General features: G+C 41.4%; 3 protein-coding genes across 10 annotated transcripts in view; 2 read left to right on the top strand and 1 right to left on the bottom strand.

The window, feature by feature from the left end:
* On the top strand, positions 1–14,097 carry tmem269 (transmembrane protein 269). Of its 5 annotated transcripts, XM_031290611.2 has the most exons (8): positions 43–314; positions 3,252–3,303; positions 5,407–5,456; positions 6,956–7,103; positions 7,799–7,896; positions 9,016–9,159; positions 9,241–9,441; positions 11,890–14,097. In XM_031290611.2, exons 4-8 carry the CDS (start codon positions 7,054–7,056, stop codon positions 11,997–11,999), a joined length of 603 nt encoding a protein of 200 aa, XP_031146471.1. In that variant the 5' UTR covers positions 43–314; positions 3,252–3,303; positions 5,407–5,456; positions 6,956–7,053; the 3' UTR covers positions 12,000–14,097. The 5 variants fall into 5 exon arrangements, with proteins under 5 accessions (XP_031146466.1, XP_031146465.1, XP_031146471.1 ...); XM_031290606.2 differs by lacking the exon at positions 5,407–5,456 and having other exon boundaries at positions 1–109; XM_031290605.2 differs by lacking the exon at positions 5,407–5,456 and having other exon boundaries at positions 35–314.
* Positions 14,098–14,645: 548 nt separating this feature from the next.
* On the bottom strand, positions 14,646–19,037 carry si:ch73-206d17.1 (tyrosine-protein kinase STYK1; the record flags this gene model as incomplete). Its single annotated transcript, XM_036008388.1, is given in 8 exon segments — positions 14,646–14,842; positions 16,268–16,376; positions 17,105–17,145; positions 17,223–17,348; positions 17,350–17,423; positions 18,134–18,339; positions 18,891–18,920; positions 18,923–19,037. Coding segments are annotated over 8 exon segments (837 nt in total), but the record flags the coding sequence as incomplete, so codon positions are not given.
* A 2,097-nt stretch (positions 19,038–21,134) lies between these two features.
* magi3a (membrane associated guanylate kinase, WW and PDZ domain containing 3a) overlaps positions 21,135–25,289 on the top strand; it is a 170,363-nt gene continuing 166,208 nt past the window's right edge. For 2 of the 4 annotated variants that reach the window (XM_036008551.1, XM_036008550.1), the window contains exon 1: positions 21,135–22,395. In XM_036008551.1, the coding sequence (XP_035864444.1) occupies positions 22,089–22,395 (307 nt within the window). In that variant the 5' untranslated portion in view covers positions 21,135–22,088. The remainder of the gene's footprint in view (positions 22,396–25,289) is intronic. The other 2 variants (XM_031290591.2, XM_031290590.2) reach the window with 1 other exon arrangement.

Below are 25,289 nucleotides of genomic sequence, written 5' to 3'. Positions count from 1 at the left end.
GTTTTCTCAACAATAACCATTTGTAACGTCATCTCCGGTGGAATATTCCAGCGGATCTATCCTTGGTCTTTAAAAGGACGCGCTGAAAACGCTGCTGTGATACTGACAGGTAAACGGTCATATATTCTGTGTATGCAGTCGATAGCGTAGCCACTTTAAATACCCCAGTCAGCTAACAGAAACAGATCAATCCGCGTGCAAAAAAGAAAAGGAAAGAAAAGGAAAGAAAGACATTAAGGTCCAGTACGTGCATCTTTAGACGTCTGCGTCATTGGATTTGTCTAGACTTTGTAATCTTTTGGAGGTCCTTTCAGGTAAGATGAGACGCACTTCATGTATATGTAGTACCTGTTTCTTCAACATCAATAGTGTAAACGTTTTTTTTTAGAACAAATATAAATGGATATATAGGCCTGCTTTTGCATGAATGGTATCGTTGTGGGTGTGACGCAGTTACACCACTTTGTCCAGCTTTTTATACTAGGATGTTAGACAGAGCTAAATATTCACCTGCTGTTTTTTTTATCAGTTACGTGTTTTTATTTGAATGCATCTGGTGATGTTTTTGTGCACAGGGATGTTCGCATTGCAGTAACGCATAAGACTTGTGCTGGGGTTGGAGTGTTGCGCACATATTAGGCTATATATAAATATATATATACATAATAATATATGGCTCAGCTGAGCACCTGTAAAGTGTAAACCAGCAGGTGTTTGCGGAAGCAGAATCACATTTTTTGAAGCATTACAGAACACCCATGGCTGAATTATGCGGCAAACCGCCACTTGTGTTTTTTTTAAATTTTACCAGTGTGCTTTTAAGAAATGGAAGTCGGATACAAATAGTCACGCGAGTCAGGAACTGCGTTTTAAAGCCAAGCCGGCCACTGCGACACCCACGGGCAAGCCAGTACGCACTTGTTTTGTGACACGTGTAGTCTATATTATAGGGTAAGTGAAACTAACGGGCACGTTCATTCTGCAAACGTTGAGCAACGGTGCGTGCATTGCGCAACGGGGTTAGAGGTTTGAAGTGCGTATTTCTCGTTCTTTCTCTAGAAGTGGTTTGGTGGGTGTGTCCGCTGAGTCAGAGGTGCTAGCCAATCAGCAGCGACGCGTGGGTTGCCATAAACCCTGCTGTATTAAAAAGGAAGTGCACCTTCACAGATTTTTTATTTTTTATTTTAACTCACTATAAGCATTACAGTTTTGTGAATACACAGTAATACATTACTTAATTTTTTTTTTTTAACTAGATACAAAGATATACTACACATAAAGGCAAAAGAGAGGAAAAAAACAAAAATGAAACCAAAAAACACAAAACATGCCAGGGGTCAGCAAAGTAGGCCTACATAGAAAATTAAGTGAAAACAATAAATGGGGAAGACAATCTCACAGTTTTAATGGTGTTTTTTGTCTTGATATATATATATATATAGCACCACTGCTTTCTTGAAAACAATAAAGTGAGGTTTTCACAGACACGTTTTTTTTTTTTTTAAAGTGGATTTACGTTACCACCGTACCACCGTTTCCGCTTAAAGAAACGTTTTGCAACTTTTATTTGGGGCTGAACGCGCCCTTGACTTCAAAATAAAAGCTGCATTCGGGTAAACGCGATCAGCAATTTTACATTCATACAAAAAACCACAAGACCATAAGCAGAAACATACATAACTTAAGTAAATCAATAAAACAAAATTAATAATATTAAATATTAAATAATAAAGTAATAACAAATAATAACTACTGCCTGCAAACTGTGAGAAATTTTATTTTGCGAATAATTAGTCACAGTGCTAACTGCTGTAGATGTGTTACATTGTCTGGCATTCATTGTTCAGGGAAACCTGTTTCCTCACTGTGCATACGACAGTAAAAAAACTTTGAAACTTGAATCGGTCTGCAGTATACGTGCATTGTGCAACGGGTATTGAGGTGCTAGTTCCTTGTTGTTTCTATAGAACTGGTTTGGTGGGTGTGTCATACTCTATATCCACGATGTTCCACTCCCGGGATTGCTCCGGTGCCGCAGGAAATTCTGCCAGATGCATGTCTTTTCGCCGATGTCCGTTTCCTTCCTCTTTCTTTGTGTTGTGGAGGACTATTGTTAACTGCTCCTCAGATCTCTGCAGGGTAAATCCAGACAGCTAGCTAGACTATCTGTCCAATCTGAGTTTTCTGTTGTAGCACTAAAACACCCTTTGAACGTACACATGTTCCACTAAAACAAGTTCCTTCCCGGGGCTATTTTGCAGCAGCTCTGTGCGGAGCTTAGCGCCGCCCATGACGTGATTGGTTTAAAAAAAAAAAAAAATACCAATAAACCAGAGCAACCAGACCCTCCACCGCAGCGCTGTGGAGGAAGGTCTGGCAAAGCGAGACTTAATGTGTCAGGACGCGTTTTTTTTAAGGTGTGTTTATCGCACGTTTCAACGCACCACCGTTGCCTTTTAAATAACGATTTGCAACTTTTTCGGGGGGATGAACCCTGATTTTAAAATAAAAGCTATGTTCCGGTGAACATGACGTGAACAAGTGAAGTCAACCAGTCAGTCATAAATACATGAAAACATACAAACTAAAATCACTAAATAAACAATAACAGTAGTTAAACAATCAATGAAATGAATGATAGTAACTACAGCATGCAAACTGTGAGAAAAATCAGTAACGCTGCTATCAGTCTGAAGTGAAATGAGTCCGTGGCAACAGGGCGTTTCCTTTTTATTAGGCAATCAATCTAAATTTAGAGGCAACATAACTCATATATGAGATCTGAGATGGCTTTGGAACTGGTCTGTGGAAACCTTAAGTTTCTGAATCACACTCTGAGGTGGTGTACTGTCATTTTGAAGTCATATTGGTCTTTGGAAATGTATTCTTTAAATGTATTAAGTTTGATTCATTATTCACACAATTGGAATAAAATTTTCTCTGAAATACAGTTCGTTATCATGTGTGTCATTTCTTGTTTAATATTTTTCTTTGGTGAGCAGCACCAACGGCGGGGAACTGTGACGTGATGAAGTGCCTTCTAGGGTGCCCTTAAAACAGAGAAAAACACGTTGCAGTGCCATATAGGCTGCCCTATATGCTATAGAAAACTGTGTGCGCACTGGTGCCCCAACGCATGCAGCTGGTGGCCGTTTTTTTATTTTTTCCGCAACAGCCTGAGTCTGCCACTGGTTCAATGCCATGTATGTAATGCATCTATAAGTAAGCACTTTTAATTCCTTATTTTACAGCTGATGTTCTTTGACCCAGAGACAATCATGATCCTCCTGACTCCCTCTTCTGGTAGGTACTTGTTTCTCCATTTTACCTGGTAATCTGGATTACTGTAAATGGGTGCCAGAGATTAAAGCCTAGGTCTGATTGGATCAAATAAGACAGAACAACAACAACAAATGTACTGAGGGAGTTTTGAAGCTGCTTGGACTGAATAAAATAAATAATTCATTCTGTAAAATTGAGCACAAAATATTTATGAGATGTATAGCATATAGCACATAAACTGTAGTTATAACATGCAATTATTATTACAATTCTGTGCAGAATCACAGTACACTGTACACATCAAGACCATCACTTGATGTGAAAGAAATAGTCCATTATTACAATACACATACATTAATGTACACTGTACATAGTTCATACAGTTTGAGGATAGTTTATTGTTCCTCTTACACATTAACAAACCACAACCAATAGAACGTATAGGAATAAATGTTGTATGACTGGTGTATGTTATTTATAATTAATTGCAATTTTTTTGCCTTTTTTTTTATTATTTTTTTTACTATAGCTTACTGTCCCAAAACACCGTTAACTCAGTTAAAATGTAAAAGTTTATATTGTTCAGTTAGTTCACTTTAGGTGGTCCCTGTTATGAATTTGGTTTTCCTTGTTATTTGTTTAGTCTTTTTAGCTGTTTCCAGGTAACATAGCAAGGTGTTACATTACAAGGGACTTCCCATCATGCTTTGCAGTCATTAGGCAGCAATCCAGAAATAAGAGACCTGCCTGAAAATGACCGTGTGTCTCTCTCTGGCTTTATCCTCTTTTTATTAGTGACCGAGACAGTGTATTAAGTGGTTAGAGTAAAACTTGACCGTAAGATCTGCAACCTCACTGACTTGTAGGCACGTGGAGCTGCACGTGCGGCTCTCCAATGGTATTTACTGTGACTAAAGTGAATTGACCTGATTATTCATTTAGCAAACCTGGCAATTACATGATTTTTCAGAAAAAAATGCAGAGTGTTATCTGCAATAAAGCTGGGGTAGGCAGTTTTTTTTTGTTTTTATTTTAGCGTCATTGGGAAAAATTCCATAATAATCTTTTGGCTTGTTGTAATTCAAGTGGACTCCTAAAACTAGACTTGTGCCCCTCCTCTTGGCTCTGTTTTCAGGCTTTAGAAAATCTAGCCTGCAATGGGAGACTTTGGCATCAGATTTCATTTCTAATGCAGATGCACATCCCCCTCAGATGGTGAAAACTCTGATTCAATGGTGGAAAATCCTGGAGAAAAGGTTGCAATTCCAACATTGGCTGAAACAGCGCAACGCAACAAACGGAAAAAAAACAAAAACGTGTCTATTGGCGAAGCGTTTCGGAGATGGAGAGAAAATGTTGCTAATAATTTAGCCTTCTGCTAGTCTATATTGAAGACGTTTCGGGATTGCTCTGTTGCTGCCGAAAATTCCTCCGGATGTCACTTTTTTTTCCGGCCGGGTGTCCGTCACCGGCGTTATTTTGCAGAGTCACCGTGGCTCTGTCCGGCGCTTAGTGCCGCCCAAGACGATTGTGATTGGTTTAGAGAAATGCCAATAAACCAGAGCATGTTTTTCTCCCATCCCGGAATGCTGTGTGGACTAGACAGACCCTCTTCCGCAGCTCTGTGGAGGAAGGTCTGGCAATGCGAGACTAGCCTTCTGCTAACCATAGCCGTGAGCTTTAGGCTATATGGTTAGCAGAAGGCTAAATTGTTAGCAACATTTTCTCTCTATCTCTGCGGCACTTCACAGATATACACACGGTTTATTCATGAGCATGAACTTGAATAACAGGATGTCATCTCAGATGGCTTTAAAGGGATCACAATCACGATCGGGATGATTGATATGAATGACTCATACAGATTACTTTACGAAGTGCATGCACACTGTCGTGCTCGTCTGGTGGGAGGGGCTTAGGACAGAGAGGGGAGGGCTGCAGGAGGAGGGAAAAACTGCCTACCCCAGCTTTAACTGATGTGCTGTGTTTTTCAAAACTTTTTCAGATAATAACAAAAATGCCAATTTGTTTCATAAATCCAAAATGAGAAGTAGAAAAGCATGCTGTCAAGTAAAAGTGTAATTGTTGGCTTTTTGCTGTATCTCATACGCTGTTTTCTTTCAGATGAAGAGTCTCTTGAACTCGCCTGGCTTTGGAATCACAGGAAGTTCAGGGTGAAAAACACTTGAAGGGTTGCTACTGCAACAATTTAAAACTATTTAATATATATTTAATTTTGCAGGTCTGTGCATTCTGTCTCGGAGAGTAGGCTAGGCTAAGCACTATGACTTGAGACGAGAAGTAAAGCACTCAGAAGAGAGGAGGCAGACAGAAAACAAAGACTTCTTTGTTGGACTTCATTAAAAAACATCAGAGCTTTGTGGGGGCAGAGGGAGAATTTTTTTGGCTGGAGCGAGGCAGTGTCAGCAGTCATTCAATCTTGCTGACTAAGATGTAGCGTTTGCTAGCGTTCACACGGCATATTTTGTCTTCAAAACAACTAGAGATATCACGTCATTATGAGTTTTAGTAACTGCACTTTTTAAAAAAAAAAAAAAAAACTTCAATAAAACTATTACGATTGGCGATATAACCCCGTGCAGTTTAGCAATTGAGTATAAAATGCGTGTTATAAAAACAAGGAAACAAGGAGAGGTTGTAGATCTATCTTTATGCCGTTTAAAGCCTAGGCTGCTGTGGTATTATTAGATTGAAAACAATGAGCTATGTGAGGGCTGCTGCCATGTCCTTGTCTCTGGTCACTACGTTTGATCAGGCTAAACTGATCTCACATCTGGTATGTGTCAATGCAGTAGTCCAACTCACTCTCACGATAGCCAATGGTGTATGATGGTGTATGTGGTAATCCCCTAAATGTGCATAGCTTGTTCCCTACACCAGTATTTTGTGTGTATTTGACCCCCTGAGATTACAACTGAGCGCTAACACATGCACATGCATCCTGTTCAGACATGTATCACTTTTGATGTTTTTTGCTTTGCAATTATCTAATCATTTTATAATCAATATTATCTCTTGATATTAAAGTTTACCGCATGCTGTCTTAAGTAAAACTATGTGTAAAGTGTTTATTTGCATAGATGTAAGTGATAATGTTATGAGTAGATGATGAGACACTGTAATGTTGCATGCTGTAGGCTGTGAATGAACGAATGTACAGTAACAAATGCGTTTTAGTTATCTGAAAGTGGATGAATGTATCGTAAGGTCCGTCTCCGTCCAATAAACGTACGTCTTGGTAAGTGATGCTTCTTTTACATAAGACAGGGGAATCAATTTTAAAGTAATATTTTTTTGCTTTAAATATAGTAATTAAAAAAACAAAGAAAGAAAGAAAGAAACACATATGCTACAATATCCTGCAATATGGATTCCCACTACATGGTGTACACAATATTATTATTATTCAGTTATGACTGGCATTAAGATTACTTTCAGAAGTTTTACACATTTTCCTTTCACTTCCACTGAAGTTAACTCAAACTGGGACATAATGATTAAACCATACCCATTCAGACTCCTTCACCAAACGGTCAGCTGGAATGGCCACCCGATCACAGTAGGGATAGGGATTTAGCTTTTAGCTTTAGCAGAGCATAGGTTATTGACCAATCACAGACAACTACTAACTGCCGTTGATGTGTGGTCTTAGGTCTCTTCCGGTGTACCAACAAGCTCTTTCTGAGTGATGAAGCCACCGGACTCCAGATCAAGGAGTTTGCACGTAAAAATGCAGCTAATGCTCTGTCAATGTGCAACATGGTCATGGGCATGGCCTCCATTCTCAGCAGTCTAAATGGGTGAGTGAACACACCATGATTTGGATTTCACTATCTGAAACATTAGTCAGGCTCAGGTGCAGGATGGACAAAATCTATAGCTTGGTCGCAATCACTGTAGTCATTTCCTTTTTTTTTTTCTCGGGTTTTTTCAGCAACAAAAAGAACGTTTTGATTAAAAATTATAAGGATTTGGCTAGGGGTTTTAAAACCACATTTTTGTAACTTTGGTGGCCAAGAGGAGCAAAAATATAAGCGAAATAGAAAAAAAAAAACATTTCATAATACATATTAACAAAACATAAAGCACAGCAATGTTACACTTTGTGAGAACAATGATTACGACCAGTGGTATGTTTTTTCATCCAGTGTTATGTTTTGCCCTTCAGGGCCACCATACAGTTTAAGTAATGCTTGTAATGATGACAGATCTCTGTCCTTACCAGATAAGCTGTACTAAGCTTAATGTAAAGAGGCACAGGCAAGTGCAGGTAAGAAAATCCAAGGCCAATGTCAAGAAACCCAACCTAAAGATGATAATTCTCTATAGAAGAAAAACAAGTATTGAACTGTATTTGTAACACTGTTGAAATCTATAACCAGCGCTAGTTTCAGCCATTTTTTCACTGTTGAAAAACCTTCAAATATTTGACCTTTTTTTTTTTTTTTTAAATGGTTTGCTGTCGTCAAATAGCTAACTCACTTGTTTTGTTCAGGCACCATCATGCTGCATGTTGGCTGGTTCTGATTGGCTACCTGCTGGATTTGGCAGATGGAGCAGTTGCCAGGCGACTCGGTGCTTGCTCTGCGCTGGGTAAGTGGAGTGTTGTGGTCAATGGCACTTAGAGATAAACTTCGACTGGGGTGTTGGCAGGGCTCGCTACACAGTCCTCTGCCACTGAAATACTCTGGCTAGTCTTACAAAATCTCCAATGGAAGAATCCTACATAATTTAATGTATTGTAATTTGAGCTTTATCAAATCAGTATCTTTATTTTTTAGCTTTTTCTACGTTTCTAAGGACTCTGCAAGTTATACATTTTCAGGGCTGAGGTTTGAGTATAAATGGCATGACATCCCCTTTCCCCCCCCCCCCCCCCAATTAAATAACAAGTACCCAATGCACAAAAACAGGACTGTGGCCTGTTTTCAAAAGATCACAGCACCATATATAGTAAACCAAGAGGCACAAATAGCTGTTTTTTAAAGCTTACAGTGAGAAAGTTTTTCCGAAGCCCAGAATAACTCCCAGGTGCATCACAATACGTACATCGTTGGCTGCACATTTTTAGGGGGCTTTGTGTCCTGACAGGGTTTTTCTGCATGACTTTGCAGGTGGATGTTGTTGTGACACCCCACGTATTTTGTCACATGAACAATCACATTTTCATTAAGCAGCCTAATTCCGCGGGATCACGCTCCAATTGTCTATTTTATCCCGTCGCTTTGGGTTCTCTGCATATCTGAAATTGCTAAAATTGTTGACCCTGGGCTTTGGAATTCCACCTCGGTCATTTGACCAATGGCCTGAATCACCTCATCTACTGAAAACATGCTCGGTGCTCCTGAGGGATAAAGAGACGAGGGAGTGGAGAATGTTGTTTACAGAATATCCGCCTGTCAGGCTGTCTGAAATTTCCCCTTTGAGATTTCCGCACGTGCGCAACCCACTGTCATGCAGTAGTAACAGAGGGAGTGAGAGATGAGCCCATATCTAAACTTTTATAGAATGTAAACTCGTGACTGTCGGATTGAAAGAAATATAATAATAAAACAGTTAGCTCTCACTAGTAGCTTTTCTAAAGCCGATTATTCAGAATACGTTGTGTTTAGTTCGGGTAGTGTCCGTCAGCAAGGCCAATACAATTCCTATTTCCTTGTGAACTCCACAGAGCCACATCTGGTATTCACATATTCATTTTTTCGTGTTCAGGTGCAAAGCTCGATGATTTTGCTGACTTTACGACATTCGGGATTGCCACGTCATTGCTCCTAAGGACAACTGACCTGATGGACAACATCCTGTGCGTGTGTTACGTCTTGTCTGTGTTTGTCCGCCTCTGTTTCTTCACGAGCGGTAAGTTCCAAAATGTGGTTTTATTGTATGCGGTTTATTATTCAAAGGGCTTACTGCAGATTTGTTCTTTCTTGGCTCTAGGGATCCCATTCATGTACCGCGGCCTGCCCTGCATCTACTCCTCAGGCATCCTGGCCAGTGTCTCTCTGCTGTCTGGTGGGAACCTGGTCGTGCTGCGGGTCATTGCAGCAGCCATGATCTTCTTCATGATCAGCCAGAGCTTCTACCCCCATGACAAAGTGCTGGAGTCCCAGGCCTGGAAGAAAGTTGTCTATGCTGGAGGTAAAGCAAATTATTATTATTATTTTTTTTAAATATAGTATGATCTGCACCAGCGCTAGATAATTATCAGCAAGGGGGTCAAGGGTTTTCACGGGTGGGCACTTCTTTTGAAATGGTCATAGATTGGACATTTTTTTCGTTATCACAGTTTAGTTAGGTAACAGCAAGGCTCATTGCTGCTATCAGTTTATTTTCTATGTCATGACTGGTATAAGTTGCATTTGGAGGAATGGCTTTTACGACTTTGGCTAGCTACTTGTCTTTTTTTAGATGGAACGGGAAAGTCTACCCCCCCCTCCTCCCCCCCTCCCCTCTGACATACTTTCAAATGCATCCAGCTTACTTAAAGCCAACTGATTTGTCGCCAAAAATACCAAAATATCCACAATGGGGAACATGTAGTATCCATTTCTACACAGTTGCTCTATCTCGGTGTCAGTAGTGCTAGATTTCTCTCGCATGCTTCCAATTGCAATATCCATTTATGGTGAAAGTTGAATCAACATTGGCACATGCTGAACCAAATTTCCTATAAGGGAAACCGAAAGCTGCATCTGCCTTTACTGGGTACTCCAACCACTCTATCCCATGAAACCAGTTACTAACAAACAAACAAACGTTTTTTTTTTTTTCCCATTATAAATGCGGCTTGGATACTGGTCCCGATTCACCTGATTTGGCTTTTCACAACTGAGATCCACAGGTGGAGTTGGTGGTGGTGGAACTCCGGTCCAAATGTTAAACTGCTAATATGTGTGCTTGCTAAGGAAGCTGCTGCAGTGGAGTCGGGGCTAACGTTAGCCGGACTAGCTTGCTGTGTAGCAAATCTCAACAAAGCTAAAAGTTGATGTCAACTCCTCAACTCCTAGTCTTTGTCACGCCCCCAACATTTGCATAGGCTACACCACTGACCTGAGGTCAGCTTAGTCTTCTTAATCTAGCTAGGTCACGCAGATCTCCAGAGGTCCGCTATTTAATTACTAAATTCACTTCTGAGATTTTTTTATGCGAGAAATCAACTATGTAGGGGTCAAATATGGGCCGTTTTACAGGGTAGTTAAGGGTCCATGAAATAGCATTCGGGCAATTTTCAGCCCAACCAATGTTACATACCCTATTAGGAGACCTTAAGGAACAGTGTGAAATACCCTATATAATCATTCTATCACCCCTTTAAGTCCAATGTGTTAAAGGCCCTGAACACCTACACAGGTGTTTTCATTAACCTGGCTGATTGGACCTCTTCCCTAGCCTGGCTCCGCCCTCCTACGTACTTCCGATCAATTTTCATTTTCCCTCAGTACGTCGTCTGGGTTTGCGGTATATTCGCGGGTTTTCTCCGGCCAATCTTTACCGGTCCAATCAGCAAATGGAGGGAGCGGCTGAGAACAATGACGTTGTGGTTGTGCGCTAGTTTGATGTCTGCGGAGAAAGATGCGCTCCTCCCCACGGGGTTCGGGAAAAGTTAGATTTTCCAGCTCGCTCCGTTAGTAGTGAAAGGAATTGGCTAAGGCTAACGCTAGCGATGCTAAGCCGACGTCACGACCAAACGTTAGCGATTGGTTATGGCAGATCCAGAGTGGTTCTGGGCAGATCCAATAGTTTTAAACTTCAACAGAGTACCCGCCTTCAAGGAAGTTAACACTTGTCAATGGAGGGTGGCCAGACTCTCTGTACAAATGAAATGTACCAGAGTCTGTTAGGACCAGGCTACCTCTTCTCAGGACTGTGTGGGTGTATAAACACTGATTGATATCTTCCTGAGTCCTTCGTTAGCTTTGCTGCACCTGTTAGGGCAGGACAAATGACACCTTTTATCATTCTTATTAGAAGATGAAATTTGTGACGTAATAAATTCCCATCTAAGCTCTGGCCCACCTACAACCTGAGCAGAGTCCAGTCAGCCAAGATAACTGAAATCACATGTGTGGGTGTTCAGATGCTTTAAACTTCGCTAGCTAGTTTTGTTGAAATTTGAAACGCGCGTCAACAGTCAGTGATGATGATGATGTGTTTGGTATAGCCAGTCAGGCAGCGACATTTGATGCAGCAAAGGGGGGCATTAGGGAGCTAAGCCTACTGGATGCTGGCCTGACCATGATTGTATTATGTATTTTTAACTTTTTAACAGGCATTGCCCCCCCAATGCCCCCCCTCCCCACCTGCCACCTGGCTCAAAGTATGATTCACATCTCTCTTGGACAAGAGCGTAACTATCAAGTGTGATGACTGCATGTGACAAAAAAATGCTTCTTCAGTTTACATTTCAGGATCATGTGCAACATTTAGCATCTGCATGTGGTAATGGCATCCAGCCATGCAGATAGTTTCAGTAATCAGGACATTTTGTTTTGTTCTAATACATGCTAATACAGTTTTTTTTTGTGCTTTTCACTCAAAACTTCTCACTCAACTTCTATTTTTTTTTTTTTTTTTTTATATTTCCAGGAGTCATCATGGTGTTTTGCTCTTCCTTCCCCCCTGCATGTGTCTACTACCTGCTGTGGTCAGTCTCCTACATTTTGTTCCCAACATCCCTTTGGAGCAGTAAAGTGTAAAATGGGTGCTGGCTTTATCCAAAACTCCCATATAGGTTTACCTCTGGCCCATCCGGGTGAACTGAGGCTTCCAGACTGCTGCTGCTCCCTACTGCCATGGAGGATCCAAGCTGAACATGCTCATGCTCCACAGGCAAATCACTCGCTCTATTTGACCTTTTATTTTGACGCAACACCTCTAAAACAAAACCCAGATTGAAGAGAGTTAGAGTGAGGGATAAGAATGAGATTTTAATGTTGCTGGTAAGGACTAACCTTCATGCTGTCTTGTGTCTTTGTTGCATTTTCACTGAAGCCGGGAGTTGGATGGCTTGTTCCATGATTTTTAAAAAAATATATATTTTATCAGGTTTATCTCCTGTGGAATCCCCCTACTTCAATATTAATCTTTCATCAATGTTGTGAACACGCAGCAGCAGTGCAATATAAAAAGAAATTATTTCAAATTGAATAAACACAAATTTCTAATATACTTTGACCTCAAATTTGTTTTTTAAAAAATATGTTTAATTGTGTAATCACACTGGATTGTAACTCTTATTATGATGTCCACAGTGTTGAGCATAGCCTAATGAGTAACTGTTTTAGTGCTACAGTATGTAGGAAACACCTTTTTAATCAATGAATATACAACATGATTTCTGAGCAGCATTTTCGGGGTTCAAAATTCCAAGTTCTTTCGGGTTTATCTGTAACACAGTAATGGGAATTTGTAAGGCACTGTGACCATGTTTTGTGTTAACTGACTGTTAACTGACTGTCTGTTATTGTTTGTATCCGGGTTGAGGTCACTTCACTTTCATAGTTTTCAGGGTGGGAAATTTAAATTTTTTCCCATTTTGTAGGTGTCTCAAATCCAGTGAATGATTGTAAGAAGCTTTCATTTCAATTATTAGATTTGCCGTTTATAAATAAGTTGAAAGTCAGCTGACCACAACTCTGGCATCTGTGAATGTGGGGACTTTCAGACTTTTTACAAAGTTGTGGCTCTGTCCAATAAATGTTGTGTTAGTTTTCCATATTTCTTCTAAGTGTGTTATTTGCTAATTGTATGTGTTTACCTCTGTTTTAAGAGGCATTGCAGTTTTAATAGTAAATCCACACTGGATCGCATATACATCTCGTAGTACTGCTCTGACCACAGCTCAATCAGTAACATCAGTGATTTAGGTGGAGTCAGGAATGCAACGTGAGTGGACGTCATCGCCCATAAATGGCAACGCAGCAGCAGGTTTCTGCCTTGTGATTCAGTGTGAATTTACCCTTAAAGAGCAACAACACACAGGCTGCGAATTCTGCTTTTTGCTCACCACGCTGCAAGTTTTGCCTCCACCTTAAAGGTGTTGTAACATTGCACTACAGTCCATGTTGGCTGTGCTCACAAATGCACCAAACCACTACTAGTGGTGGAGCAGCATTGAAACATTAAACCCACAAGGAAGGAGAGTTTAAGTGTGTTGTTAATCTTTAACTTGGCCCGTATTCAGTCTGGGGGACATCATTGTTTTTTTTGTAGACTGTGTTTCACAATGTGTGTATTTGCGCCTCTCTGCATCGTGTGTGGCAAATGGGGAGATTATACAGTATGCCCATGTTTCAATTTGGACTCTGGACCTTGAGCTTGTAATCGGAGGTGTCGAAATAAATGGTATGACATCACTCACCATTTTAGTTCAGTGATTTTAATGTTAATTGTAATGATTGGAACCCTCTTATAAGCAATATCAGAACCTGAAGAAGGAAAAAACTAAAGCAGAGTTTCAAGAAAATTGAGACAAAAATGTGTCTGTCTTCAGGTTCTGATATTGGTCTGAACCCACTGTGGTTCTTGTTGTAAAGAAAATCTACAGTGAAAAGTGCATACACAAGACTAAACACAAATCTACTCTAGTACATTCAGCTTTCCTGTGTGGGTGTTTTGGTTTTCAAACTGTGAAGTCACAGTGATGTATGCATGCCTAGAGCATTACAGATACAAAAACTGTACTTTGCCCAATAAAAAAACAAAACAAAAAAAGATCTTAATGAATAATAAGATCTGTGCTTTTACTTTTACTGTCTGTACATTTTTGACAATAAAGAGGTAATAATGAAGTGACTTATGGCTTTCAGTGTCATTAGTTTATCATATCATTCATGTTTGTTAAGATACGTACATATGAACATACCAATTCAATGGTAGACATTCGACAGTACTTGGTGGATGTTAAATTGCAATCTCAGAGATAATCACAGTTTTATATGTTGTTAATAGTGGGCATCTTTGGTAGCACATAAGCCTATGAGAGCAGTCCTGCCTTTCTGTTGTACTCCGATATGTCTATGACCTCAGGAACACAAATATCTTTAGTAGTGCCCTATGCCCTACAGTGCCCTGCTACGCCCTGTAACGCCCTGCAATGCCCTGCTATGCTATTAACTACTACAACTACTATTTCTGGTCATTGTTCCATTATCTTTATTGTGACTATTATTGCCACTGTTCATCACACCCCCGTCAGACACCGCCTACCAAGAGTCTGGGTCTGTCCGAGGTTTCTCCCTAAAAGGAAGTTTTCCTCACCACCTGAGGTTTCTCCCTAAAAGGGAGTTTTTCCTCGTCGCTGTCGCACTAAATGCTTGGGGAATTACTGGAATTGAGTCTTTGTATATTATAGAGTGTAGTCTAGACCTACTCTATCTGTAAAGTGTCTTGAGATACCTCTTGTTATGATTTGATACTATAAATAAAATTGAATTGAATAGTCGCCAGATGCTGCGAGGACTCCAACAGCTTCATGATGGCTGAGAATGCAGCTCGGTCTTTGAAGCTCCACATCCAACAGTACTTCATCAGATCATACCTAAAAGGCAGCAGTGAAAGAAGTATTCAGATAATTTACTTAAGTAAAAGTATTAATATCACACTGTTGAAATACTCTGTTACGAGTAAAAGTCCTACATTGAAAATGTTACTGAAGTAAAAGTATCTAAGTATCATCAGGAAAAAGTATTAAAAGTAAAAGTACTCAATGCAGAGTTCGGCTAATCTTTTCAGCTGTACTTGTAGGCTGTTATATTGTTGGGTTGTTTATAATAAAACATAGTCATTTTATAAAGTACAGTTTTGTGTGCAAAAATCCTAATTTGTAAAGTAACTAGTAACTAAAGCTGTCAGATGAATGTAGTGGAGTAAAAAGTACAATATTTCTCTCTGAAATGTAGCGTAGAAGTAGAAATGTAGCGGAGTAGAAGTAGAAAGTGGCAAGAAAAGAGAAGACTCAAGTAAAGTACAAGTACCTCAAATTTGTACTTAAGTACAGTACTTGAGTAAATGTACTTAGTTACATTCTACCACTGCTAAAAGCATACAAAAGGGATTTTAAAACAGATCGGTGTTAAAGGAATAGTTTGACATTTCTGGAAATACCCTCAATCGCTTTCTTGCCGAAAGTCAGAGGAGAAGATAGCACTCTCTCTCATGTCTGTTTGGTAAAGGACCAGTGTGGGGGTGAGGTTGCAGATTGCAACCAACTGAATACCACTTCCCTCACCACGCCCTTTCCAAGCGTCTATGAGTGAAACCTCAGGTGGCCTTCAGTAACCTCACAGTAACCTCTCCGAGAGCTCTGGCTACACCACAGATACATTCTAGGATAAGAGGAAAAAAAATGCGCTGGGCTGTTTACATTTCTTTAAACCAATCAAAATTGTCTTGGGCGGTGCTATAGGTTTTGGAGGCTCAGGCGGTAGCTTCATATTTACAGACAGACGTGAGAGTAACATCAATCTTCTCTATCTCTATCTTCTAGATCTAAATCTTCGCAAGAAAGCTTGTATTTCCCAATAGGCCTATTTCTTTAACCATATAAATGCAGTTACTTTTTGTTGTAATAGTTCATGAGGAGTATTTCAATGAAAATGCAATGTTCGTGTGTATAAGTTGACTCAATTACCTAACACCGCAGCAAGTGGCGGTGTTAAAAGTTCCCAAGCAGTCCACTTAATTAGAGGCCATATACACAGCCTTCCTCCCTTTGTTCTCTCCTTTTGACCTGAGCCACGTTGTGTGCATCCTGTGAGTAAATGTCCTTATTTAATCCTTTGGTAGTCTTTAATGCACACAATTTTATGTTTTGATTTATTGTTAATGAGTTTTGTTATCTTGCTGCAGAAAGAAAACACGCACACACATTGAATCTGCCTTGCTGACACCAATTGAGTCAACTCTCCAGTGTTTCATTCAGATGGTATGTTACTCCCACGTTAAGTCGGCCTTTGTTTGTTACAAGTTTACTTCCAAAGGTCCTCCACAATTCTCCGGTCTCTTTGTTCGATAAGAGCCCTGTAGCTTTGGAAGCACCGACAGAGGCTCCAGCTCAGGGTATGGAGGAGAGCAGGAGATCAAAACAAAGAAGACAAGAATTCTTGAATGAATAAATGTGACTTTAATGGTTATGTGCCGTGACAATTGGGTGTTATCACGATCCAATTCTACACATTGTAAAAATGAGTACATTTAAAGGTCCCATGGCATGAAAATTTCACTTTATGAAGTGTTTTAACATTAATATGCATTCCCCCAGCCTGCCTATGGTCCCCCAGTGGCTAGAAATGGCGATAGGTGTAAACCGAGCCCTGGGTATCCTGCTCTGCCTTTGAGAAAATGAAAGCTCAGAGGGGCCGATCTGGAATCTTGCTCCTTATGAGCTCATAAGGAGCAAGGTTACCTCCCCTTTCTCTGCTTTGCCCGCCCAGAGAATTTGGCCCACCCATGAGAGAGAGGCATCATGGCTTTCAAATGAGCAAAGTGGCAGTTGGTCAAGGCCACACCCCCACCCTCCACCTTGCCCCCCCTCTCTCCTCCTCAATAGCTACAGACAGAGAAATGGCACGTCCTAAGGAAAGCTCATTGTGGGACTGGCTCTAGTGGCTGTAATTCTGCACCAAGGCTGAATTTTGGGAAAGACACTTCAGATACAGTATTAGGGGACCACTAAGGTCTATATAAAAGCATCCAAAGAGCACCATGTCATGGGACCTTTAAAAGATGCTAAGATGTGCAAAGGCACAAATACTGACGGCTTGAATAATTTGCTTCCAGATAATGGAATGTGCAACTTTACCCAATGCCATCAGTTCATACAATAAGATTCCAAATGACCACCTATAGGGAAAAGAAAATGTTAATGTTTTGACTCATTAATTCTAGTTTTGTTTTCCTAGCCCTAACTCTGCCCTTACATGTCGCTCCTGTCGATACTGAGCTGCATCATGATCCTCTCTGGAGCCTGCCATTTCAGAGGCACCTCTGCTGCCCTCTGCCTAATTGGTGGATCCAGTCTGCGTCCTCAGAATGCTACGCCCAGACACCCGGGCTGATAGGCCTGGGCCAGTTATGATGTTCCTGGCCGCAACATCACCATGCACCAGCCTCAGGTAATCCTGAGGGAGGGGGCCAAATTACAGGCAAACGTGTCAATCTTTGGTTGAAATATTCATTCAGAATTCAAGAGAAACATGCAACGTGAACGTCAACGTGAAATGCTTACAGATAACACGCCACTTGGCTTTAGAAATAGGCGTGTAGAAAGTGCTGTGTTATCTGTAAGCATTTTGAGCTATCCGCATGTATGTCTACGGTGTATACAGCACGTTGCATTTTGAGCAGCTATTCACGTGTATGTCTACGCCGTATACAGCGGACGGGTTGCAGACTGATCTCAATAAGTGGCGTATGTATGACACACCAACTAGTATGCCATTTTGGCGTGTTATCAAGACGTAGACATAATCGCTTTTCGGAGGGTTGGGTTTAGAAAACGTGACACGCGGGACACGATCCCCCGGTCTCCTGGGTGAAAGTCCTGTGTTTGACCCATCCACCACTCCAACCAACCTCCCTATGCGGATTTTCGGGCTTTCATACTACTCGCTACGGCGTAAATTGACACGCAATCGCAAAGTAATGTAAGTCACTGGAGGCCAAACGGCGTTGATAAACACGCTAAAAAGCGATTATGCGTCTTGATAACACGACAAAATGGCATACGAATTGGTGGGTCATACATACGCCACTTATTGAGATCTTCATAATTGCGCTTAATTTAGGAATTGGGAGATTGCATGTGTCATTAAATATAAGTTCAGGTTTAAACCAAAGCTGTGTACGATGTTACATTTTTGAGTGTCCAGAGGAAGTGAAGGAGGTTCCCTGGTCTGTAGGCATCTAAGACCAGATATATGGGCGGACGCTTGCTCTGACAGTACAACATCCGCACCACGTTCTCATGTTTACACACTGTGGCGTGGAAGAGGACCCACTTCACAAACTCGTTAGCTTCAGGCTGGTTGGGGCCATCTATATGGTGTGAAAAACGGAGGGTTAGTGAACAACTAGGGCTGGGTATCCAATGATTTCCCGATTCACAAGGTAAGGTCCCCGATTACATTTTCGATTCAATATCGATTAGGTTAGGAAAATTTCAGTTACAATACCAATTTTACTTGCAAGAGATTCTCAGAACTAATGCCGTAAATTGTACAAGCAAGAACCAACCTTCAAATATTTTTTTAATAATGCACTAGGTTAATGTTTACATTAGGAATTGAACCCCAAAAACTTTGAAGTACTTTTTACTGTAACTTGTACATCCATGGTTAAAAAGGCATACGTTAGAAGATCGATTTTATTAATCGATATCAGATCACTCAAACAAATCGATTTTTATTGGAGAATCGATTATTTTAACCGAGCCCTATGAACAACCTTTTTTGTTTTTAATTCTGTCTATCTGCCTATCTTGCCCCTCTCCCTCTGAAAACACCATTATCTCTTCAAATACATTTACTGTTACTGCACACAACACAAGACTCGGATGATCCCGGCCTTGTGACCGATTCATGCTGTACCTCGGAGGGACTTAACTACCACAAGGCTCCGTCTCTCTTCTTCAGCAGACCTTTACGAATGGGGCCATGGCGACCCGTCTGCCAAAACTCCAGTACCTCAAGAACAAACTCTTCGTGGATTTCCCAGCGACACAAAGCTGCCTGGACCTTTTGGAGTGCTTAGAGAAGCTGCGGTCAGGGATACACGCTGCTGGCCTGTTGAAAAAAACGCAACAGTAGATGCAGATCTACTGTGAGTGATGTATTGCAACCCAGTCTCACGGCAGGTTTTTGAAATGGTCACGTTATGTAATCTATTGATTTGTGTACAGGACACGATTATGTCGTTTTTTTTTCGTGGTGGTGAGCACGAATTTTAATGTAATGTATTTAAATGGGATGCATATTTCGTGATCGCAGCACGACTACGGTAGGGAGTAGTATGAAAAGCCGAAAATGTCGAGGTTGGTCGGGGTGGTGGATGGGTCAAACAACCCAGGACTTTTACCCTGGAGACCGGGGATCACGTCCGTATTTTATTTTTATTTTTAAAGAAGAAGCAGGTTTAGAATAACAGGAGAGGAGTAGGCAATAACATGAGTATGCAATGCAATAAGCGCCATGTGTACAACTTACAGCACAGGGGGAGCGAGGTGTCGTTGCTACATCCACACAGAGCAGCTGGCATTCCTCACATATATGAGACAAATGGCATATAGAAAGTAAAACTATGAAGTAACTGAAAATGGAAAATAATAAAACCAGGTATGGCTAATTGCTACAAACTACTTTGAAGTGTTCCTACCTTACACCTGATACCACAATGTTCGATCCAACACATCATTTATTTCCAACCTTCTAATGTAAAAATTAACTGCAGCAGCAAGTTGAAAAAAAAATCACAATCACAAGGGTGTCACCAGCTGCTTTCAGAAAATGGGCTCTGTTTGTCTGTGCGAGGGCGCTGACCATAGAGGTCAGGCTGAAAGTTGACTGAATGTTAATCATTAACAAATCCCCGGAAATGAAAACATGAACAGGTGTTGTGCTCACACCTACTGCTACCTTAACGGTTGAACTGATTAAACGATTAACATGCATACAAAAATGTGTCATTCAGTTTTGTTTTTTTTAGATTCCATGTGGGCAATTTGGCTCTGGCTCATAAAACAGAATAATATACCATACATTAAAAGTATAAGTAAAAACAGATAAAACCATTAAAAACAAGGAAACAAAGTGTGTGTAAAAGTGCAGATGCTGGTTATGGATGTTCTGGTGTGTGATTAATCTATTTAACCCTTGTGTGGTGTTTGGGTCTGTGGGACCCATTTTCAATGTTTGCTAAAAGAAATATTATGCTATTTATTATTTCTTCTAACTCAAACTCATTGGCCTTGGCTCATTTTCTGTGAAAAACATAAAAAATAACTTTTTTCAGTGACTGCACATGGTACATAACTATTACATATGAGGTGTTTGGGTCTACTGGACCCGAGTGTATTTAATTGTAGCTGCTATGAAACTATTTTGTCTTTCTGCACCTGCTATTCCCACACAAAGTTACAAAATTGTTACATTTCAAGCACTTCCACCTGTTCTGATGTAAATGATGTATATATCACTGGTAATTGAGCTAAAGTAAACATTTGTTAACTATTTTACATAAATTGTTATGGCTGTATTGATTTAAAAGCCTAATGTGGTGTGTCCACCAGACCTGGGAACATCTCCTGTGTAACAAAAATATGAACACCACACAAGGGTTAAAGCACAATACCTCTGTGTGTTTTAGGAAATGTTATTTTATAGTAGTACAGTGTTGCTTATATTGGTGCTTGGAATGAGGTGCCAGACTCTTGTACAACCACCGGAGGGCAGACTTGTGCAAGGAAGGGCTTCCAACAACAGTCCTCAGTTCTGAGAGCAGGAAAGGTTGCAAATTGCATTTCACGGACCTAAAACTACACAATAAGGCCCAAGAATCACGTAGAAGTTGCATTCCACTCTATAATGAACACATTTGACCGATTACACACAAACTGTAGGTCGACTATTACAATAAACATTTCCCACGTGAAAAGATGTGTCCCGGTGCGGGGAGCTCCGCCTTGCTAAACACACCATGGGATAAAAAAATCCAGCGTTTCCCAATCACAGAAGCCCCGCCTCTTGCCATTCACTTCAACTGAGAAGGCTTTAGGACCGCCCCCTAATCTCTGATTGGACAGAAGCTCCTGCAATCGGGAAAGCAACACGGAAAAAGATCAAAAAGTTATGGAGTGCAGCCTAATCGGATCACGTCTATTGCATGCTGCTACGTAGTTTTTTTTTTTTTTTTAGTAGAGAATAAATCTCCACAGTGGCTCTGGAAAGGCAAAGGGAGAGCACAAGAGCGTGTAGCGGAGAACAAGAAGCAGGGCTTCTGTGTGGAAAGGCTCAGATAACCGCCCGGTTCAGAGGAGGGCCAGGTATTGTTTTTCCGTTTCCAGGGACTGCCTTTGCTGATGTCACCGCGGAGGAGGGCGGGAGAGGCGGACAGGTGCGCACAGTAAAAGTTGACTCCGGTAGACTCGGACGAGGAGCTGTCACTGAGCAGAGAATTACTGTTTTTCACAGGTTTTCATTTTTTTTTTTAAATAAGTTGTCTTTTCTGTGCAGTCAGTTTGGCATTTTCTGAAGTCTTAAGTGGAATACATATAGCCTAGCACGCTTTTTTTTGTATTAACTGGCAGGCTCGTCTGTGCGGGGCTCACAGGATCCGTCCTGCGCTGTAATATCGGGGGTTTAACGGCGTGGAGGAAGCTGCTATTGTGTATTTGAAGTGCACATTGCTGCGAACTGGGTGTGTGGGATCGAGGCGCCCCCGGCATCAGAACCAGCACTTTCCGCTTCAATGCGACACTGACGCAGCTCCTCTCGCATCCCAGTCGCAGACTAGGTGATGCTCGAGTAATTCAATGGAAGGCTCGATCATCAACAGAGGGAGTTTGATCTGAATTTTAAACAGAAAAAAAAAAAAAATAACCCAAAACATTTGTTTTCCCTGGAATGGAATACAACACAAGAAATTAGCCTCAACTTGTCTTAATCTGCAATGATTTTCCCATGCGTCATTGCGTCTTAGGAGCAGAATCGCGGGTCTTGCGTTGAAGGACAATCGTTCTTGGACCCCACCACCTTACCCCCCCCTCCCCAGGTTCACAAGAGCTACTAACAATGTCCAAGACACTGAAGAAGAAGAAGCACTGGTCCACTAAAGTACAGGAGTGCACCGTGTCGTGGAGTGGTTCCGGGGAATTGTCCACGGTGGTTGAGGTGCGAGGCGGCGCCGAGCTGGGAGAGTTCCCCCACCTCGGACACACGGTTTCGGAGGCGATGGTCTGTCACGCCGGGAGGTTTCCCTGCAGCGGGGACGTGCTGCTGGAGGTGAACGGCACGCCGGTGAGCGGGCTCACCAACCGAGACACACTGGCTGTCATCCGCCACTTTCGGGAGCCCATCCGCCTGAAGACTGTGAAACCAGGTGTGTATTTGAGTGTCACACACACACACACACACACACACACACACACACGCACACACCCCTCTCACTCTCCCCACCCAACATGTACACAAACAAACTTGCCATGTTGCGTGAAGTGCTTTAAAATGGTTACAGCACTGTAACTTCAAGATAGACAAGCTTAGGACAGATGAGACAAGTATGGATCAGTTAGAGGGTCTTGGTGGGTACAGCAGCCTCACATGAGCCACTGTTTGCCTGTAGGGCATTGTGTTGATGGATTAGATGTGTGTGTGCACTGTGCAGCCATATATATGCACATTTGGCAGCTACTCTGCAGGTCAAATGTGTGTTTTCAGCTGGCATAAGCATATCTAAATTGTCCATCTGCGTACCTCCTATTCAGTGGAGACTTAACATTTCCCACAGTGCTGCTTTTTCTGCTGTTGTACAATCCTGCCAAACAACATAAGTGAGAGACCTGCTGTGTTGTGTTTAGAGCATGCTTGTTCGCAGTGCCCAGTACAACCTTATAGTCATTTAAGCTTGCAGCCCTTTTTCTAAACTCAGCGTGTAATGTTCTTTTGCATCCACAAGTGTTGCCTGCCCTGCTCTGTGGTTGTGTACGCTATGTAAAACACTCACAGACATGCAGGCATTTAAGGTGCAACACACTGCTTTAATGTCATTGTAATTTCCTGTCTGCAAGCTCAGCTAAAATCTACTGATTGGATTTATGTGTGTGTTATTACCTGACTTACTAGCAATTAGTTAGTGCTCCTTTGTGGCTCACAGGCATGCCTAATGGGTGTGTTAAATGTGCCAAAATATACAGTCAAACTCTACTAGTCATGTGGGACATAAGGTGTGTCTCTGTGTGTGTGTGTGTGTGTGTGTGTGTGTGTGTGTGTGTGTGTGTGTGTGTGTGTGTGCGCGTGTGTGTGTGCGCGTGTGTGTGTGTGTGTGTGTCTGTGTGGATGGATGGATTTGATGGAGGCAATGCTAAGTGTGGTACTTTGCAAACACTTAGCCGGGATTTGTTATGCCTTGCCAGCTTAGACAGTGTTGGTCTGCTTGCGTTAAGGTGAGTCCTAATTGAATTAACTAGGCCCATATCCCTAAATCCCCAGGATGCTGTGCCAGCCTGGCGACACGGCACACTTTGACACCATAACTGTCAGGCATTTATTATGGTTTTCTGTGAAGCGGATTGGTCCTCCTGCTTCACATACAGTAGGTATGGTTTACCTGTTAATTAGGGTGGATGTAGTTGAAACGGTGTTCAATGTAATGACTAATTGTAGCACTTCTAGAGCTGCAAAGATGAATCGATTAATGGACACATTTTCCACATTTAAAAAAACGAAACGACTAATCGATTAATCGAGAAAAAAATGATCGACAGATTAATCGACTATGGAAATAATGGTTGGTTGCAGCCCTAAGCACTTCAAACACTTTGGACTGTTTAATCTTGAGTTTCCTTGTGTTTGCACATTAGACTCAAGTTTGTGTTTAAACATTTTCTTTGTGTTATGTAATGTTAAGTGATGTTGAGCCACACTTTGACATGTGCAGGCTGCTTACCATAGGCTCCTCTGTCCCCCCTCACTGTGTGTTTGTATCTCTGTCTCCCACCTCATGATTAATTTAAGCATCATCCATCATTGATGGCTGTTCCTTGCCAAGATGAGGTGGCTGATGGGACGGATCAGATGCTAACCGACCAGTGTGGATGTTAACTTGTATTCTCGTGAGATTGGACATTTTAGAAGTGAGGATAAAGGCTAAAGACGTGTGTGAGTAGTGGAGTAAATTCTAGGGAATTCTTTTGAGTCCTTTTCCAAAGAAACGGCCCAGTTTTGCATGTGAGCCTTGTGTTTGCATAACACAGTCTGACCTGCCCTGTTAGAATTTTTTCACTCTCCCTCCTTTCTGCCTAGTTTGTCTTTACTTTATCTTCTCCCCTCAGCCGATTATGCCTTATCATCACATTTTGCCATTCCTGCTCGTCTCTGGTATTTTCTTCCCTTTGCTACATTATTCAATACAAATGTGCAATGTCTGACTTTTTTTTTTTAATTTATTTTTTATTGTATTTACTATATTTATTATTTTTATTCTGTGTCTTTTGCCTTTTATAAGGGTACTGTCATTTTATTTGTGTACCACTGAGGGTGAGTTGCGGAAAAATTCCGTTGGACAGCTGCTGTCCAATGACAATAAAATGTATTCTATTCTCTTCTATTCTATATTTCACTCTGATTCTCACTTTGCCTTGGTAGTACATTTCCCCCCCCAACCTGATTCCATCACCAGCATACTACATAGTTTGTGCTTTTGCACTAGCCACCTAATCCTCTCAGTAAATCTACAAATCTTTTAAAAGAATTGCACAACCTTTCTTCAGAATTGTACATTCCTTTGTCATTTTACTTACCTGCCATGACATATTGTCTGCAGCTTCTAAATCAAACATGATATGTGCCTTCACTGCAGTGGAGAGTGCTCGAGACTTCCGCTGCGCTGTCGGGACAGAAAACAGAAGTTTGCCTGGAGTGGTCCTCTGGCTCCAGACTAGCCGACGCACTCAGTATGCAGCACCCATCCATAGAGAGGAGCAAGGCAATAGGCAGTAACCTTGAGGGGGGGGGCGACTGAGAGTAGAGGCGTAGTGATACAGATACCTATTGCAGCTTAGAGACATGTGAGTGGGCAGCTCATTGATTAATGCTGTAAACGGACTTAGATCTGCTTGTTTTTGCCTCATGGAGCTAAATGGATGGACCACTTAGCTGTCAGGTCCTGGAGCAGCCTTGTTTCACACATTGGGCAACTGGGTAAAGGCTTTTCAAAACCCTTATACCTTGTCTCAGAAAGCCTGAAAGATAAATAATGATAGCAATATGCTGAGA

Source organism: Sander lucioperca, chromosome 12 (genome assembly GCF_008315115.2).
Source record: "Sander lucioperca isolate FBNREF2018 chromosome 12, SLUC_FBN_1.2, whole genome shotgun sequence".
Taxonomy (NCBI): domain Eukaryota; kingdom Metazoa; phylum Chordata; class Actinopteri; order Perciformes; family Percidae; genus Sander; species Sander lucioperca.
The sequence above is the reverse complement of the archived record's forward strand: the minus strand, read 5'-3'. Positions and strand labels throughout refer to the sequence as shown.